General features: G+C 35.8%; 3 protein-coding genes and 1 pseudogene across 5 annotated transcripts; 1 reads left to right on the forward strand and 3 right to left on the reverse strand.

Moving 5' to 3' along the window:
• Positions 1-1,504: 1,504 nt before the first annotated feature.
• Positions 1,505-4,363, reverse strand: LOC141843396 (porphobilinogen deaminase, chloroplastic-like; annotated as a pseudogene).
• Positions 4,364-5,335: 972 nt separating this feature from the next.
• LOC141843157 (protein NOI4-like) lies at positions 5,336-7,999 on the reverse strand. The gene is made up of 3 exons (XM_074731189.1): positions 7,895-7,999; positions 5,661-5,852; positions 5,336-5,567 (listed from the first exon to the last, which is right to left on the reverse strand). The coding sequence occupies exons 1-3, from the start codon at positions 7,901-7,903 to the stop codon at positions 5,544-5,546; spliced, it is 225 nt and encodes a 74-aa protein (XP_074587290.1). The 5' UTR covers positions 7,904-7,999; the 3' UTR covers positions 5,336-5,543.
• A 1,352-nt stretch (positions 8,000-9,351) lies between these two features.
• LOC141843284 (protein DELETION OF SUV3 SUPPRESSOR 1(I)-like) lies at positions 9,352-12,104 on the forward strand. The gene is made up of 2 exons (XM_074731346.1): positions 9,352-9,531; positions 11,820-12,104. Exons 1-2 carry the CDS (start codon positions 9,438-9,440, stop codon positions 11,951-11,953), a joined length of 228 nt encoding a protein of 75 aa, XP_074587447.1. The 5' UTR covers positions 9,352-9,437; the 3' UTR covers positions 11,954-12,104.
• A 148-nt stretch (positions 12,105-12,252) lies between these two features.
• LOC141843311 (transcription factor ILR3-like) lies at positions 12,253-16,192 on the reverse strand. 3 transcript variants are annotated; one of them, XM_074731379.1, is made up of 5 exons: positions 15,982-16,192; positions 14,869-14,916; positions 14,695-14,772; positions 14,429-14,591; positions 12,253-12,676 (listed from the first exon to the last, which is right to left on the reverse strand). In XM_074731379.1, the coding sequence occupies exons 1-5, from the start codon at positions 16,116-16,118 to the stop codon at positions 12,404-12,406; spliced, it is 699 nt and encodes a 232-aa protein (XP_074587480.1). In that variant the 5' UTR covers positions 16,119-16,192; the 3' UTR covers positions 12,253-12,403. The 3 variants fall into 3 exon arrangements, with proteins under 3 accessions (XP_074587480.1, XP_074587479.1, XP_074587481.1); XM_074731378.1 differs by having other exon boundaries at positions 14,695-14,778; XM_074731380.1 differs by lacking the exon at positions 14,869-14,916 and having other exon boundaries at positions 14,695-14,778.
• Positions 16,193-16,516: the final 324 nt, after the last annotated feature.

A 16,516-nucleotide genomic window follows, 5' to 3' on the forward strand; every position in this document is an offset into this window, starting at 1 on the left:
TATATATGTGTAGGGTTGTCCCTTTCATTGGATGGTTCCAATGTCATGGAGTAGACAGCCAATTGAGACTAGGACAAAGCTAGCCCTTAGAAAGGACCATTGGTGTTTGCATTTGGCATTAACAGATAGATAAAGAGGCATATGGCTACCCCTTGCACTGTATCCAACTCATTCCCTTTATGTTCATTTATGGTTTGATGGCTCATGGAGCTCAAATTGTGGGAACTAAAGTGGCTACCATTCGTTGTAAAAATCTCATCCATCCATTATATCTTAACTGATTGTCGAACTGTCGAGAAAGTGACTTAGTGATAACTCGGAGAGGGGAGAGGGAACGATTCATAGGTTAGCAAGAAAAGATAGCCTCATCAAAGTGAATGGTTATTTTGGATTGGTGAGCCTCTCTTTCTACTACTGTCTACTGATTAGGGAATCACATTAGAACAAACATATCAACATGATTCAATAGTCAAACGAAGTTCTGAGCTATTTGATACTAATTCAGCTGGCAAAATAAGCAGGCAAACCTTATTTGGGCTGTCTGAGATAACAATGGGAAAAATTATTATGAAAAATATGTGATGAACTTAGATTGGATCAGGAGTGAAAATGGCAGATAAATCAAGAGCAAATTCAATTGATTTTCTTCCTGACAGAGTCATTATTATATGAACAACAACACATTTGGAGATTAAAATAGCTACAATGGGTTCAATAAACGTACTCTTTTTACCCTGTTATGCAGAGAAATAATTTTCCAGGAGACAACACAATTAAGCAAAAGAATACAGATGAGCGATGGACACCATCATTTGGATTATTAGCAGACACAAGAACATCTTAATCGAATAGCATTCAATCAGCAAGCTGTAAAGAACATAATGAGCTGTGTGACCTGTGATTAGCATAATTTAGACCTACTATCTAACTAAGCAAAAAAAATAACCATGATGCAACATGTCCTTTTTTTAAAAAAAAAAACTTACATGAAAAGAAAAGTCACAGTTTGTTCATTTCTTAATTCAGAAAACAACAAAAAATAACACTACAGATGTAGAAAAAAAAGGTCACAGTTTCTCGCAGATGTATTCCTAGTACTCATTATCATATATTGAAAGTGGATAACAGAAAAAAAATACAATAAACCTGATCTATTCTTAAAACACAAACCCTCTAATTGATTAAACCTGTCCATGAATTGCATCCATCATCCTCAAGCAAATACATACAGTCATGATCTACTTTATCTCATGTAATCGTGTATCAGGTAGATCTACTTGCTCACAATTTATTTTATCCCATTAATAATCTCATGCATCCATCTCAAACTTCTTCATTAGAAGAGAAGATTAAGAGAATAGTTTAAGATGTCAGATGATACAGGAATTAGGAATACAGCTCCTGCATGGTTTAATCTCGAGGCCTAAAAAAGAAAAGAATGGAAAGCAACGAGTTCCTGTCTAAATTATTCCTCCTAACTCTGTGAAGGTAAACTGAATAAAGGTTACCAATTGAAGAAACCTTGGCCAGCTCTTGAAAGTAACTCTGCCCCTACGTCTTTTCCCATTGCCACCATATCATAGAGCATATAAGCCTTTTCTCAATGTCTCTAGTGCTGAAATTTAACACAAGATAGAAAATAAAAATGCAATTATTCTGGATTCACAAAGTATGAAGAAAATGCACTGATATATCTTCAAAACACCAAACTAACCTCGTTTTCAGTCAGGTGAAGTAACCAAACACCTTAGAACACAATATCCATTAGTATCACGATGACTGTAGCCAGCAATTGGTGTACGACAAGACCAATCAAGTGTCTCAAGAAATGCCCTTTCACAAGCAACAGTTAATTGAGTATCATGATGGTTCAACGAAGTTATGCAGTTAACTTGATTCACAGGCAAAGAAATGTCAATGCCCATTGTATGTCGCATGCACACAGAAAAAAACAACAGATATGCCCACATTGATATGGAAGTAAGAATGCTATGTGTTTTGTGGAATTTGTAGTGTGATTATAACATTTACTTGAGCATCTTTGATATGCAAGATCCAGGGAAAATAGCATTGGTTTACATCTTTGATCTATCTCCATCCATCTATGAGTCACAAAGTTTCCATGTCATTAAAGGGAATGCTACAAATTAGATATATAATTCCTGTGTCAAACTCACCCGCATGAGCAACCTTTTGTGTTTACTTCAAGGAGTTGGAACGAAACTTAAAGTCAGGCCATAAAAAAGAATTAAGGATAACTATCCTAGTTGCATGAAGTTTGTGCGTAGCAGAAACAGCTAAAACAATAGTGTCTATTTACAAATACTCGCTTACATTGAGGAAACCATGACCTTCAATATGCAGAAAAGGCTTTCAGAAGCAAATTAACTGAAAGTAAAAAAAAGTCAAACAGCACAATTTACCATTTTATCATCAGCACTTCTACAAGCAATTCCAATAGCACCTTGAGCAATTGCTGGAAGCATATCTTCAATAGAGAGCAGAGCTGTGACCATGTCAGCATATTTAGCCGCTTTAGCCCTGCCATTGCTAACAAAGTTGCTTGAACTTCACCTTCATTAAGTTTCTTCAATCAGTTCTGGGCATTCCCTCTGAAGTTAACCTGTGTATTTGTTTGATTGTATAAGCCTCTATGATGAATCACATATATGTGCTGAATAGTAGAAGAATGCAAAATAAAAAAGACAGAGAAGGGAGCAAGGATAGCACCCTAGGCACTAAAGCAATTGGTATACATGGGCTGGCTAAATAATACCAGAATCAGTTCAGCAAATGGACATATACTATGTTGGGGACTGCCAATAAAGAGATAATGAAACAAGAAAAAGCTGATGGATATCACAAAAGAAAGAATATGGATGTCAGCTCAATGCAATTATTTTAGGGTCTGACCATAAAGAGCAGATGCATGGACCAGTTCAATAATTTGTTATTCAGAGGCAGGTTTGTTAACATGATAATTACACAAGTTTGTTATCATGGTTGGTAACAAAGCAATGTTTTGAGAAGCATGTGGCAATGATGGGTTGTACCTTAGACCAATATCACACCAAGGCATGCAGAGTTTAGGCATGTGTCTTACATGTTGAATAGTTACATGAATTCATGTTATGAACATGTGTCACATATACAATAATTGGCTTACAATGTGTAAGCGTATCATCACATCTATCATTTTTCCAGGAAAAAAAGGCAAACATGAAAAAAAATATCATCACAACCGTGTATTTATATCCTCCAAGATTACCTGTATAACTTAGTTTGAATGCTTCTACTTTGTTTTTACAAATGTTCTTGAGTTTATACTTCCATGTCAACTTATGATCTTAGAGAAATAGGAATACAGTTGAAAATTCTCATCCCCATCTGTCCATGGTAGGGCACAGGGATGGAGGCGAATGGACGACCGCCGCCTTTCAACTTTGTAAAAACTAATAAGTTTTTTTCGCCTCCCTAATGTGATTTTTTGGCTCCGTTCCTGGTAGGACATTTATGCAATGACGAGTACTAACCTTCTAGGAAGCTATCTGAAGAATGTCACGAAAGTGGAGCCATAAGCCACATAAACAAAGGCATTCACGACAAAGAATGAATATGTGCCTTGCAATGCAAAATATAAGTTACATAACTGAAAAGCTATATAATTGCCATGTCACTACCAAGTAAACATGTTCTCACTGATCAATTTGCCAAGCTCTATGACTGCTTAGCAGAAAATAGAATATAAAGTTCTATCTGAAGCAAAATGGAACTGCAGTGATTAATCTAAAAATTGTACCTTTAGTGATGGATATCTGTATAAAATTTGAGACTGTCTCCTGAGGGAAGCATTTCCGATAACACTTCCAGCAGGTAGCTCGGAGAGAGCCCTTGCAGTTAAGCAAATGAATGCATCCCTTCCATCTTCTCGGGGAAGGTTGCAAGGCAATATTGTTACCATCTGGAAGATAAGTGGGAACATCCTTCATTGAGCGCACTGCAATATCAATTCTACCCTCCAACTGTGCCTCATCTATCTCTTTTGTGAATAAACCCTTGCCACCAATGTTTGCAAGAGAATGATCAAGTATCTTGTCTCCTGTTGTCTTAATGATTACTATGTGAATATCTCCTTCCTCAGCTAGCTCCGGGTGTGTTGAGATTAGTTTATCCCGGGTCTAATAGGCCTGGGCAACTGCTAGTGGACTGTCCTACATGGCAACGACAACTAACATTAAATGCGCATCCACAACGCATGATAATCTAATAAAAGTCTGCTAAAAGAACCTCCTTTAAAGTAAGATCTGACATCAAGAATAATAGCAATCGAGCTAAAAAGAGCAGCGAAAATGACATATGGCATGCCTCCCGCGGGTGCCAATTCTCACAAGGTCGACCTGAGCCTTGGAGTACTCCTACTCCACAGTCATAGCTGATCTGATGACCACGGTCCGCCTCCCATAGGGTTTAGAAGCAGGGGAGGAGAGAAGGCTCTCCAGGCCACAAGATCGAAGAAGCGGCGGGAAAAGAAGTCATTCCCATGTCCACCAGCCTCTGCTAACTCCCCCAATTCCAGAAGAAAGGAAGGCGGAGAATGGACAGAAATGGAGACGCTCGGAAGCTGAAGGTTTGGGACTGGATTCCGGAGGGCGGGAGTCGATAAAGTTGGTGGATTTTCCAAGCGACTTTATGCACAAAAGTCATCATATTTTTCCATTTTACTTCACCCTTTTTTAAAGCAAATTCTCAAAAAAAGAGGAGAATTCTTTGAGGGACTTTTTCGTAAAATAGCAGGCAGTCAATTATTAAATTTACTATGTTCTTCCTACTATTTAATAGACCTTAGTATATACTTAAAATAAATAAATTTATCACTTGCTATTTTTAATAAATATGTTATATATTTTTAAAATAAATTTTGAAGTGTATGTATTAATTGTACATATTAAAAAATGATAAATTGTATTTATTTGTCAATTATACAATATTTGATACCCTAGATAATATTCTGGATCACATCCATATTTAACTTTGCATGATAACAAGAGCAAAACAAAATTCTTTAAAATAAAACTTCACGGAGAATATATAAAAGCGACTTAATCAAAATCGAAAATAAACCAAATTGCAAATTAAAATAAAATAAAATAGGAAATAAATCAAACTACAAAATAAACAACATATCAAATTAAATTAAATATCTATGATTTGCTTCATAAACTGATAGCAATTAAGCAGCAAGATAACCCAGAAGATTTTCATGAGTAGACAATATAACTAACACTATACATAGTTCAAAAACAAAAGCTTGGTTTACTTGAGTGGAATATCGAGATGGGAAACTGAAAATAGAACACTTCACCAAACTATTCTCTTTTCTGACAGTATATATAATACAACACACACGGACCAAGGAAAATAATAATTCAAGTCAAATCTGTACGTTAAAACAAACTCTCTTTATCCCTGCAACCTCAAACTAAAATCACCATGTAGACGTGGCTTCAGCATCTGTAAACCACAGCAGAATCACTCGACATCAATCAACCACAGCAGAACCATTTGCGCTGCATGGAATTAAGATAGCGGTTATTGAAGTGATGCAGGGAGGGCAGCCATTTTCAGTCAGGATCATAAGAGAAATAGGGGAAGGATCATACAGTTTTTGAAGGATACTGATAGGCATCATCCGGTTGCAAACTGCCTGCCTCGTTTCTTGATGGGGTTGCACCGGAGTTACCGCCTGTCTTCTTTTCGTCTCGAGCTTTGTTGAATATGACGGTGAAACCTTCAGCAGATGCGGGATTGTTCACATCCCACTCCCCGAACTTAGGAAGTGGTTGACCCTTATCCTGATGTGGTAAAGAGAAATAAAACCAGGATGAGAACACAAATTACATGGAGATAAAGGAAGACAAAAAAGAGCAAGGAATTCGACAAGCTCCCAAAAAAAATGTTGTAGAACATCATTAAACAAATGCACATGAATTAATACTGTGAGGGAAAATTTACTGACGATTGACCATACATGTATAAAATAAAAACGAAAGTTAAGTCACTTGAATGTTCCCCCCACTGAACTGTGCCAGCGGCAATGTTGCAGACAAACAAAGAGCTATCAAATCTATTATTGTTGTTTTGTAAATTTTCTTAGGTGTCTATGACTAATAAGGGTTTTGCAGTCCGTCTTTGTACTCGATGATATTTATTAAAAGCAAAAAAAAAAAAAATCACAAAACAAGTCTGCACAAATGCATACTGGGGAAAAGAGCAAACCATATTGTTTTTTCCAGCAGCAAGTGAAGGTTAACTGAATGTTTGAATGTAGATAGCTGCTAACATTGATATTTTTATACAACGAAGAATGGGAAGATTTTATATATTGGAATTTGTTTGCAAGAGCAAGGAATATTTTGCAAGATAGTTTAAGTAGTTTACAAGCAAAAAGGGAGAAAGGTTGAAGGGGTTTTATGTAGAGGTATAGTAATTGATTTCTTCACTCTTGGTAACAATGCCTGCATACACCCGATATTTATAAGTGATCTCCACCAACTATGAAAATACTATAGATTCAATTTCTTCTTTGTTTTAGATGTTTTCTTACTATATTTCCTAGATTTTTTTTTCTAGAAAGTGCTACATATAGTTTCTTTGGTAGATTTTTCTAGAAAAGATTTAACCCAACAGTTACATATATTTACCGTATCACCTATGCCTAAGAATTCACAGAAGCTAACTTTTACCACAACATAAGAGATAAATCCAGGTGCAAGGGAGCATAATTCTGACAAATATTGAGATTTCACGTGGAGTCAAGGAATTTGTTGGCTTGTTGCTGATGCAACATAAGAACTTTTTTGTGTGAATAGATGGAGATCATAGCAAAATTTTATATAACATTGTTCAAAGATGAGTAACAAGGTGTACGAGAAGGCAGAATAGCAGATTAATACAAAGAATAAAGATAAAACCATCAAAGACAAGCGAGTAAAGGAAAAAAAGGGCAATGATTCACCCTGTATAGAACTACAGAAGTCACATACATATTGTAGCTATCCATGTCAGTTTGACTAACCCCATATTGGTGGTTACGCTTAGAACATCATACAAGTTATAATCCACATAATGACATTTTGGGTACAGGTAATCCACAGTATGATACTCGAGACAACAATTGAGGTTAAATTAGTGAAAAGGCTCTCTAAAATTGATGCAACTGTTTGCCAGATCTGTTATTTTGGAGATATTTATCTACATAAATCAGACAGCTAAATTTGTAGCTACAGATTTCTCAAGAACAAGAAAAGCCATCTAACTCGAGGTGGCACTTTTCAGATTCAAAGCAATTCCAGTATATTGAAAGAGACGGTTCATGGAACTTTTAAAATCTGTCTAAGTTACCTCATTACGAGTTCGGCTCCAATTAAAGATTACGAATTTAGTGAAAAAGTTTTTTTATTACCCTAAAATTAGGATCCTCCATGCTTAAGCCATCAGCAAATTCCAATTCGGGGAAATTGTCAGTTTAACAAGCAAGATTAGTAGTAGGTCTCCTTAATAACTCATCTAAATGATATGATTTCCATATGCATCCAAGAAAAACAAAGTTCCCAAATCAATCAAATGGAAAGCACAAGTTCGGTCCCCCAATAAACATTATTGGCAACCCACAAAACGAATCCATAGCAAAGGATATCCACAGTTCAAATCACTTGACGATCTGACAATCAAAACTACGATCCATAGAGAAAAACAAGCGCGCGATCTCGGGAATCACCGATCGCAAAAGAGCAGTAAATTAGAGGTTTACTCGCCCAAAAAAGATTCTTTTTCCCGAGAAATAAAACCGCTGAGCAAAGACGCATAAAATCTGGAAGCAAAGGAGACTGCTCACCGAATCCATGATCAAAGACAAGGGATGCCGCGATGCAGACGAGGAGGACAAAGCTGCGAACCGGGAAGAACACGAAGCGATTCCCTCACCCCTTCTCTTCTACGCCTCGAGAGCAATTATACGTGTAATAATTGATATTTTATTTCACCAATAGTATTGATCCATCACCAACTGGGTCCCACAGAGGCATCTCCCAATTACCACGAGCGTAAAATATTTCTTTTCTTTAACGTGGAAAGGCACCGGCGCGGGTGTCGGCGGTTTACCCACCGGTCCACCACAGCTGCATCACCGTTGGATCGAGTGCTCCTCTGCTTTGAGATTCGCAGACCCAATAAAAAAAAACATCAAAACGGATTTTATCTCGACGGTGCACTGCTGCTACCGTAACAGAGGGGTCCACTTCCGTTCACATTGTTCGGTCGTCCGGTAAAGTCGTGGGTAGGGTTGTTTCGGTGGAACCTTTTTAGGGGAGAACAGTGGTTGACAGCACATCGTGCCACCCTGAAGTATAACAGCTCGTGTGAACGCCCGTGGAGTGGAGAGTAAGTGTTTGACTTTGACAAAGTCAATAGTCATTCTTTCGCAAAAAAAATGGAGAAAAATGATTCTAATTTCCTGTAGCTAATCTAAGAAAATTGTTAGGGCTGATCAGGTGTCTTATCTTCGAAAACACGGCCGACAGTGGTAAATATCGAGATATATATTATCTGTGGTTTTGAGTTTGAATTTTCTTAGCAATATATTTTTGTTGACTGAGGTGCTGTTTTGATTCAAGTCTTAGCAATATAGTGGTACTATGCCTTTAAAAAATCCCATATGGAGTTTTTTGATATGGGGCCATTTTGATGGTGGGACCGATTACTATAAAAAGTTTATCAAATACAGTTTTTAATCGTGTTTTATCCTAATTGGTAAGCATGGAGATATGTGTTGTCTAAGGTTCCGGACATATTTGAGTATTTTTTAAAATTTATTCTTAAAACATGTATTTATTTTGATTGAAATACTGTTGCGATTCAAAATTCCGGATTCAAGTCCTCTTAGCAACATGTATTTATTGACTGAAGTGTTGTTGCGATTCAAGTCATCTTAACAACATGTATTTGTTAGCTGGTAGAAAATTTTTTGATATGGAGACATTTCGATAGTGGAGCCGATCACTATAAAAAATTTACCCACTATAGTTTTTGTTCTCGGGATATGGTCCCCACGGTAGGACATCTAGGTAAATGAGGCTAACTGAGATTTATCATTTGTTAGGGCTGATCTCGAAATCATAAAAAAAAAAAAATCTAATTTTTAATATTTTTAAAAATTGGTGCCAAATAACTGCACGAATCCTAAAGCTTTATTTTGAATCTACTGGATCTAGAAGGCTCCACGTCCAGCGCATCCGAATCCGCTAAAATAACCGCACGTCTTTTAAAGCAAGCCATTTTCCTCCGGCCGACTGTGGGCTTCTCTCTAGGGTTTGTTCCTTCTTTGCCAGTCCTTGCGCCTGTCGATTTCGTTTGTTTGAGTGTCCGATCGTTATTCTTCAATGGCAACGGAAACCAAACCCGCGGCCTCGGAGGACCCTAAGGTCGATCTCTTCGACGACGATGACGAGTTCGAAGAATTCGAGATCGGCGAAGGTAAAATGCATATTTAGGGGTTTTGTATACATTTATTCCGTGGGATTTAATAGCAATCTACAAGATGAAAACCAAACTTAATTTTCCTTATTTCCCTAAAGTAGCCATCTTGTTGTTCAAATCAGACATATGATCTTCTCATCGCGTTTTTTTTTAGTTTATTCGCCGATTAGATTGTTTTCGTCTGTGTAAATTTATGAGAAGGTAGTTGCTTCCTTCAATAATCATTGTTCATGTAAGAGTTTGGGTTTATAGTATAAATTTATTTCTTAATAATTTTTCTTGGTGAAGACATGTAGTGGATGAATTTTTGGCAATGAAGTACAAAACGAGAAGGCAAAGTAAACATTCTGAAATATGCTCATTTGCAAATAATATTAGGTTCGAAGGTCTTTTTCAGTTATGACCTTGTGATCATTATTGTAATAGCCCTGTTCTTTTGCTGATAATTCCCAACAAAAGGATGTGTTTCATTGGATTGCATGTTCTGAAGTATGTTTCCTTTCCTCTGTGTTTACTTTGAGGCAGGATGTGGGAGAATAATGAAGACGTTTAAGTGAAATGAAAAGAAAAGAAAAAAAATGCATATGTGTTGCTACTGCTTCATTACATTACTTGGACAGATTCAAAATGAAAGATATAATATCACCTATTGTTTATTAGATTCTAAAATTTGATTTCCCTCTGCCAAAATATCCTTGGATGATTCAAAAAGAAATAAATAATATCCTTTATTGTTTATTAGATGTTAAATTTTAGTTTAACTCTGACCCACTCATTTGGGCAACAATACTGAAATAGACTAGATGAATTGGTTCTTCCTCTCTACTTCTTTGCAGGCAAATAAGTGAAATTGATACTTTTAAATCTTTTTTTCTTCTTTTTATTACTGCCCTAAGTAAACACAACATTTTGCTAATGGAAGGTTTATGCCCAGTTTTTTGAACATATGAAGTAATTCTACATGGAAAATAATGGAGTGATGTGAGGGATACAACTTTGGAACAGTAGGCACGGTGTTTTTAAATGACTTTATATAGTCATGGTTGATCTGGGTTCCTGTTCCTCCAGTTATTTAGATAGAGTCATAATTAATTTTGAGAAAGTGACAACGGTGGTATTTAGTGTCTCCATCTATAGCAGGATTCAAGCTTCTGCAACCATGTTCACATATATTTTGATAGTGTGAAGGTAATATCATTCAGTACTTATGTTGATATATGTTTTACTGTATGAGGTCTATTCTAGTAGAGAAATGTTGTTTCCCTTGTGTGGCCACTGCTTTAGGCAGCTTTTCTTGATGTAAAGCTAAAGGCAGTGACGTGGTTAAAATAGCTTGAGAGGTGCAGTGGTGCAGCACATAGATAAATAAACTTGTTTTTTGTGACAAGACAAAGTACCGGTAGTAATCATGTTTCTGCATTATTTTCTACTCTTTCTTTTTCAATTTGTTTCCTACTGTTTAATTCTGGTTGCTCTTACTATGGTTCAGAAACTTCTTTATGAACTAGAACATCTCAAATAATAAAATTAGGATTAAAAACCTAGAGCATGATAGTTTCTGGTATAGGGTTTCAATACTTTGATGCCCAGCCCACTACATAGCTTTTGACATTGATTTTTGTTTTCTTTCACCTGTGTCTAACACTATTAGCTTCTTACAAGGGCCTGGTTTGTCCCTAGCTACTCCCTTGGCAAGCCTTGTGATGTGATACAGCTGGGTATTATACTTGATGCCCTTCCTTGCCTGACCCCATTGCCATCTTTAGGAGATTTGTATTTAGCAGCTAATGTCACCTGTAAAATTCTACATGCAGAATAAGTTCAGAAAGTTCGTTAGGAATTAAGTTGCTGATGTGGAGCTGAGTGGACGTCTTGGAAACCATAGTTGATTGCCTGTATTCTTCTTGTTACTTCCAATGGGATATTTAGTTTGCTACTGTCTAGTTCCGTCCTGAGAATACAAAAATTGTTTATGTAGGGCACGCCTCCAGCCTTGTTTTACTCACCTCATCTGCTAAAGTTTATCCCTAAAATTTTGACAAATGTCAAACTCAGAATTGCTTCACTCTTTTTTGTTCAATATGTTGTCTGCAACAAGGTTTCGTTTTCTGTTCATGATCTCTTCATATCCGACTTGATGAAACAGTTCTTTCTTTCATTTTTTTTTGAAAATGTACATTTTGAATTTGGGCTTGGTTTAATAGTGGGCGTGTTGAATTTAGAAATTAAAATGTGAACAATATTGTAGTTGTACAGATTAATCTTGTGTATTGTACTTATTGCAGAATGGGACGACGAGAAGGAAGAAGGCAAAGAAGTGGTGCAACAGTGGGAGGACGATTGGGATGATGACGACGTGAATGATGACTTCTCTCTGCAACTTAAAAAAGAGCTCGAAAGCAACTCGAGCAAGAGTTGAATTTAAGTTGACCCCCTGTTTTCTATTTTGATGCACTTAGTAAACGTGTTAAACAAGCAAACATAGTTTGTTCCCCCGTTAAAGTTTCAACTTGTGAAATCTAGACTTCTGGTAATTTCAGATTTTGGATGTTGAACTTGCTTGATCGAAATCGCTTTCTGATTTGCAACAAACGTTCAGTTTGGTGTGCAACTCAAACCCGAATATATTTCTATACGAGAATAAACACATTGAATTGTCTCACTCCACAAATAAGCATCGAGAGATAGGAAAAGACCTGTGTCCAAATGTAGAGATAAGTAAAATATTTATAGGTGATGTCCATCTTACAGAAAAGGCATTAGGCTGGAACATGCATGCCCATGAAGTTTCAGCAACTTAAATTGATGATGAAATCATCTACAATTCTAACAGATTTAGAATTTTTTTTTTTTTTGGTTATCGTTCAGCTCAGGCAACAGGTGGGCAGTTATCAGCATCCTGTGTCGTATCGACATCGGCAGGGGGCATGAATTGCCACATTGGATAGCTAGGGTAACCTATGATCGGCATCATTAACTTGTGCCCAGCTGGTTGACCATGGATGACTGTGAAGGGGGGAGGTATAACCGGTGGGCGAGCAACATAGCTAGAACTTGTATTCAGAAGTTTGATTTGCTGCTCTAAGCTTTCCTTTTCTGCCTTCTGCTTCTGCTTCTCTTCACGGAGTTCATTCTTCTCGGCCTGAAGAACATTAAACTTCAAATAACTGATAGGTCGTTAATAGAACAATAGAATAGCATATATATATATAACAAAAGCATTTTTGGCTGTAAGGACTAAGGAATGTCATTGCTACCATCCTATCAAAATGCCATGTTGAATGCAACCATTAAGTATGCCAAAATTGTATTTGCATGAGGTTGAGGAAGAAGCAATAAACCTTGAGAATCATTTACTGTCAAATGCAATAACCGGTAATTTCCTTAGCGAGCAATGGTTAAAACACAACAGTAATACAGAATTTGAATCATGAATTTGTAAATGGAAACATTTTGGGATTTTCCTTCTGGTCTAGCTAATGCAGAATTTTCACTAGGGATTACCTGTGGAATACAATTGCAAAGAGTAACAGATCAGTTTTCTAACGCTGGAATATATTGGTCTATCACCAATCAAAATCAGAATCATGTAAGCATAATCTCTAGGCAAACTTAATGGACTCAAAGTAAGAAACGACCTTGAATGCATAAATGATTGTTCATCCAACTTTCATCATCTTTGTCAAAATCAAATTCACAACATAGACACTAACTACTATACAACATGAAGGATCAAAGGAACCAAGAGTCCACCATTGTATGAAAGAGATTACCATCTGACAGAAATATCATTATTTATACTTAGAATAGTAATTCACTTTTTTTTATTATGTTAACTAAAATTTTATTTATCCTCCATTAATGATGGAACCTGGTCAGTACGGTCAAGTCATGTTTTTGAAAACACCTTATCCAACTCCATTATTTGGGACATGAAAAGTGGAAATTAAACTTGAATATAAAAAATATGGGAGAAATCTGCACTGAAATATTCTTTCAATCTGGTTCGATTCAATTTCAGGAATTTCAACTGTTTAAGTTTGCCCAACATATAATATACTAGATAGGATATCTCTAGTACAACTCTAATTGATTCAACTTGTTAAAGAAACTAATCAAACACCTTCCTCCAGCTTATCATGGAAGTTTATGTAGGATTCAATCTCAATAGTGCAATTAAACATGAGGGTTAGGCTCATTGGGATTTAAGACACTATCTTATAATACAAGTTCAATCGATTGGTCACTTCCATGTCCACAATAAAGAAAAGTAAATAATGAAAATGAACTTAGTATTTGTTATATTTTGGTATTTCTTAGAAAAAATGATCGTACCATTATTGTAGTAAAGGAAGTCAGTGCACAATGGATCAAGATACTAGAATGAGTTTTAGAACTAAGTTTTGTAGACCAATACATAAATATAGGAATGATGCAGCTTCTCTAAAAAAAATTGGTTTGTCTGTGTATGTGTTAAACTAATCACAAATATATTTTTCTCATGATTCTTTCTTATTCTGTATTCCCTTTTCCAAAATCACTGTTGCCTTCTCAAAGGTCATCCTCCCCAGGGATCTAGTCTCTGATGTTCCTAACATACACTTCTATATTATTCTTAATCATGCAATCGATTATATGATAACCAGTGATAAAGTATGCGTAGTTTCTAAAATATGCATCCATTTGACTATAATTATCTAGTTTTCAGATTTATGTACAGTTTGACTTATTCAATGCACATACAACTCATATTGGAAAATTATAGTCCAAGTCAACCTGTATGATTGTATTAGATCACCACGTAAGTGAACATCATAATTTTCAAACTGAACCACCAAGACAATCTATCCAGGAGATTCTAGAATGAGAAATGAAAAAGGATAGTCCAACTGACCTTAAGTTCTTTTATCTTCTCCTCAAGAGTTCCATTTAATTCTTTAAGGTTTTGTCTCTCATTGCGGAGCTGAGTCAACATGCAAGTAGCCTCACTAAGAATTGCTGATTTATCAGTTTTCGGCTGCTTTCCAGGTTCCAGAAGAGAGGCCAATTCCATGAATCTAAAATCAAAACCAAAGTAAAAAATCTCAAGCCATTTTGATCATTCATGGTAAGAACTGTGATCATTGTTGCTTCACATTATAACTAAATAAGAAATAGTACCTGTCATTCAACTTGTCCCTCCTCATTTTTTCTCTACAAGCTTTGCTAGCAGGTTTAGCACATGTTTCTGACCTAGCACTGCAACTAGAAAAGCTTCATAATCGTAAAAGTACCCACATGATGAAAAGAATTTGAAACGAAATCTAATGAATAGGAAAAGTTTAAGCAATTAACCGCTTTCCATTAACTGGTTCTTTCATGCTATCAGAATTTGCAAATGAGCTGTGAATTTTGGAATTGAAAGACCAAATGAGTTATAATTTAAGTAAAAATAATGCCATAGATGAAATATTCAATTACATATGTAAATGTAAATAGTCTGAGGATGATAAGGCAGAGAAGCAAATTCTAGCAAGGGGAAAGAAAAACAGATTATTTGCAAATTAAGCAAAAAAGAACGCAGTAAATGAAATATCTAAGTAAGTAGGTAAATACAAATAGTCCAAGTATAATATAAGCATAGATGCAAGTAAATCCTAGCAGAGGAATTGAAAATAAATTAATAAAAATAGAAAGAAAGAAATAGAAAAGGATATAAAGTAACATAAGTTATTGAGAATTTCTGAGATTCAAAGAAAAGCATAAATACAAATGGCATAAAAGTCCTGAATTAGCATTAGGAACCATAAACCTTTGGTAAACCCAGCTCCAGTAGATGTAGCTTACATCCTTAAAAAACTATCCCAAAGACCAGATAACCACAAAAAGAAGTATCAATGACTAAAAACATTTAACAATCAGATTAGCCTAGATCCTCAGACCCTAGATAGCAAAGTTTTTGATTGAGAGAACCAAGATGAAGTCTTATTTATCCTCTATATTTTTATCTTTTCTACTCCAACTAATATTACAAATATTAAATATCTTATGATACAAGCAGTGTTACCCTATATATATCTCATGAAATAAGGCAAATCAACAATCAATAAATAGATATCACCACCACTAGAACAAATGCAGCGAACCACTACAGTTGAACAGCCATCAAGCATGAAAGTTCACATGCGGTGACTCATCGATCCCTTTAGTTTTTATTTACCAAATGAACTTGCCCATATTAATCGATTTGAAAAGTCTTTCAAAGTCAGAAACCTACACTTCTGGCTATAGTTATGAAGCATCCAAATCTCATCATTATACATGACAGTGACACGAAACCTATATTACAAGACAAACAAAACGAAAACATCAAACCCAAAGAAAGATACGTCAAAATCACAAATTTCGGACAAAGCAGTGTTTCGTAGACAATAGAACAAAAGCCCTAAGCTTCGGTAGTGAAATCACCCGACGCTAGAGGAAGAGTTGAATCCCTGAGCAATCCAATAAAAGCCACCATCGGTCCCTGAAAAATCGCCCTCGGGAGCGGGGATGTCGTCGATCAAGGACTCCAAGAACCAATTAGGGTTCTCCGACGAACCCATCGCCGGAAACCTAGGTATCGCCGGCGGTGGTCAGCGGAGGAATCAGGTATCGTTTCGGTGAAGGAAGATTAATCAGCTTTTTTTTTTTCCTCTCAAATCCTTTTCTTATTTCCGCCATTGGTTGGCACTTTATATATAATTTTTTAATAAAAAGGATATTTTGATAATATCATTTGTCCCTATAAATATGATACAATGATAAAAAAAAATACTAAGAGAAATAATGAAAACAAATTATAATTTAAATCCTAATAAAAATAAATATTTTAAAGATGAATTTAAAATGCCCTGTTCAAACTTATTCCATAAGTTAATTAAGTTGAGATAAGTTAAGTTTAAAATTAATTAAGTTGCTAAAATAGGTATAATTTTTTGTTATTTTTTAGTTTAAGTATAGA

This window comes from Curcuma longa, chromosome 12 (genome assembly GCF_044706935.1).
Source record: "Curcuma longa cultivar G26 ecotype Majalengka, Jawa Barat chromosome 12, ITB_CL_G26_1.1, whole genome shotgun sequence".
NCBI classification, from domain to species: domain Eukaryota; kingdom Viridiplantae; phylum Streptophyta; class Magnoliopsida; order Zingiberales; family Zingiberaceae; genus Curcuma; species Curcuma longa.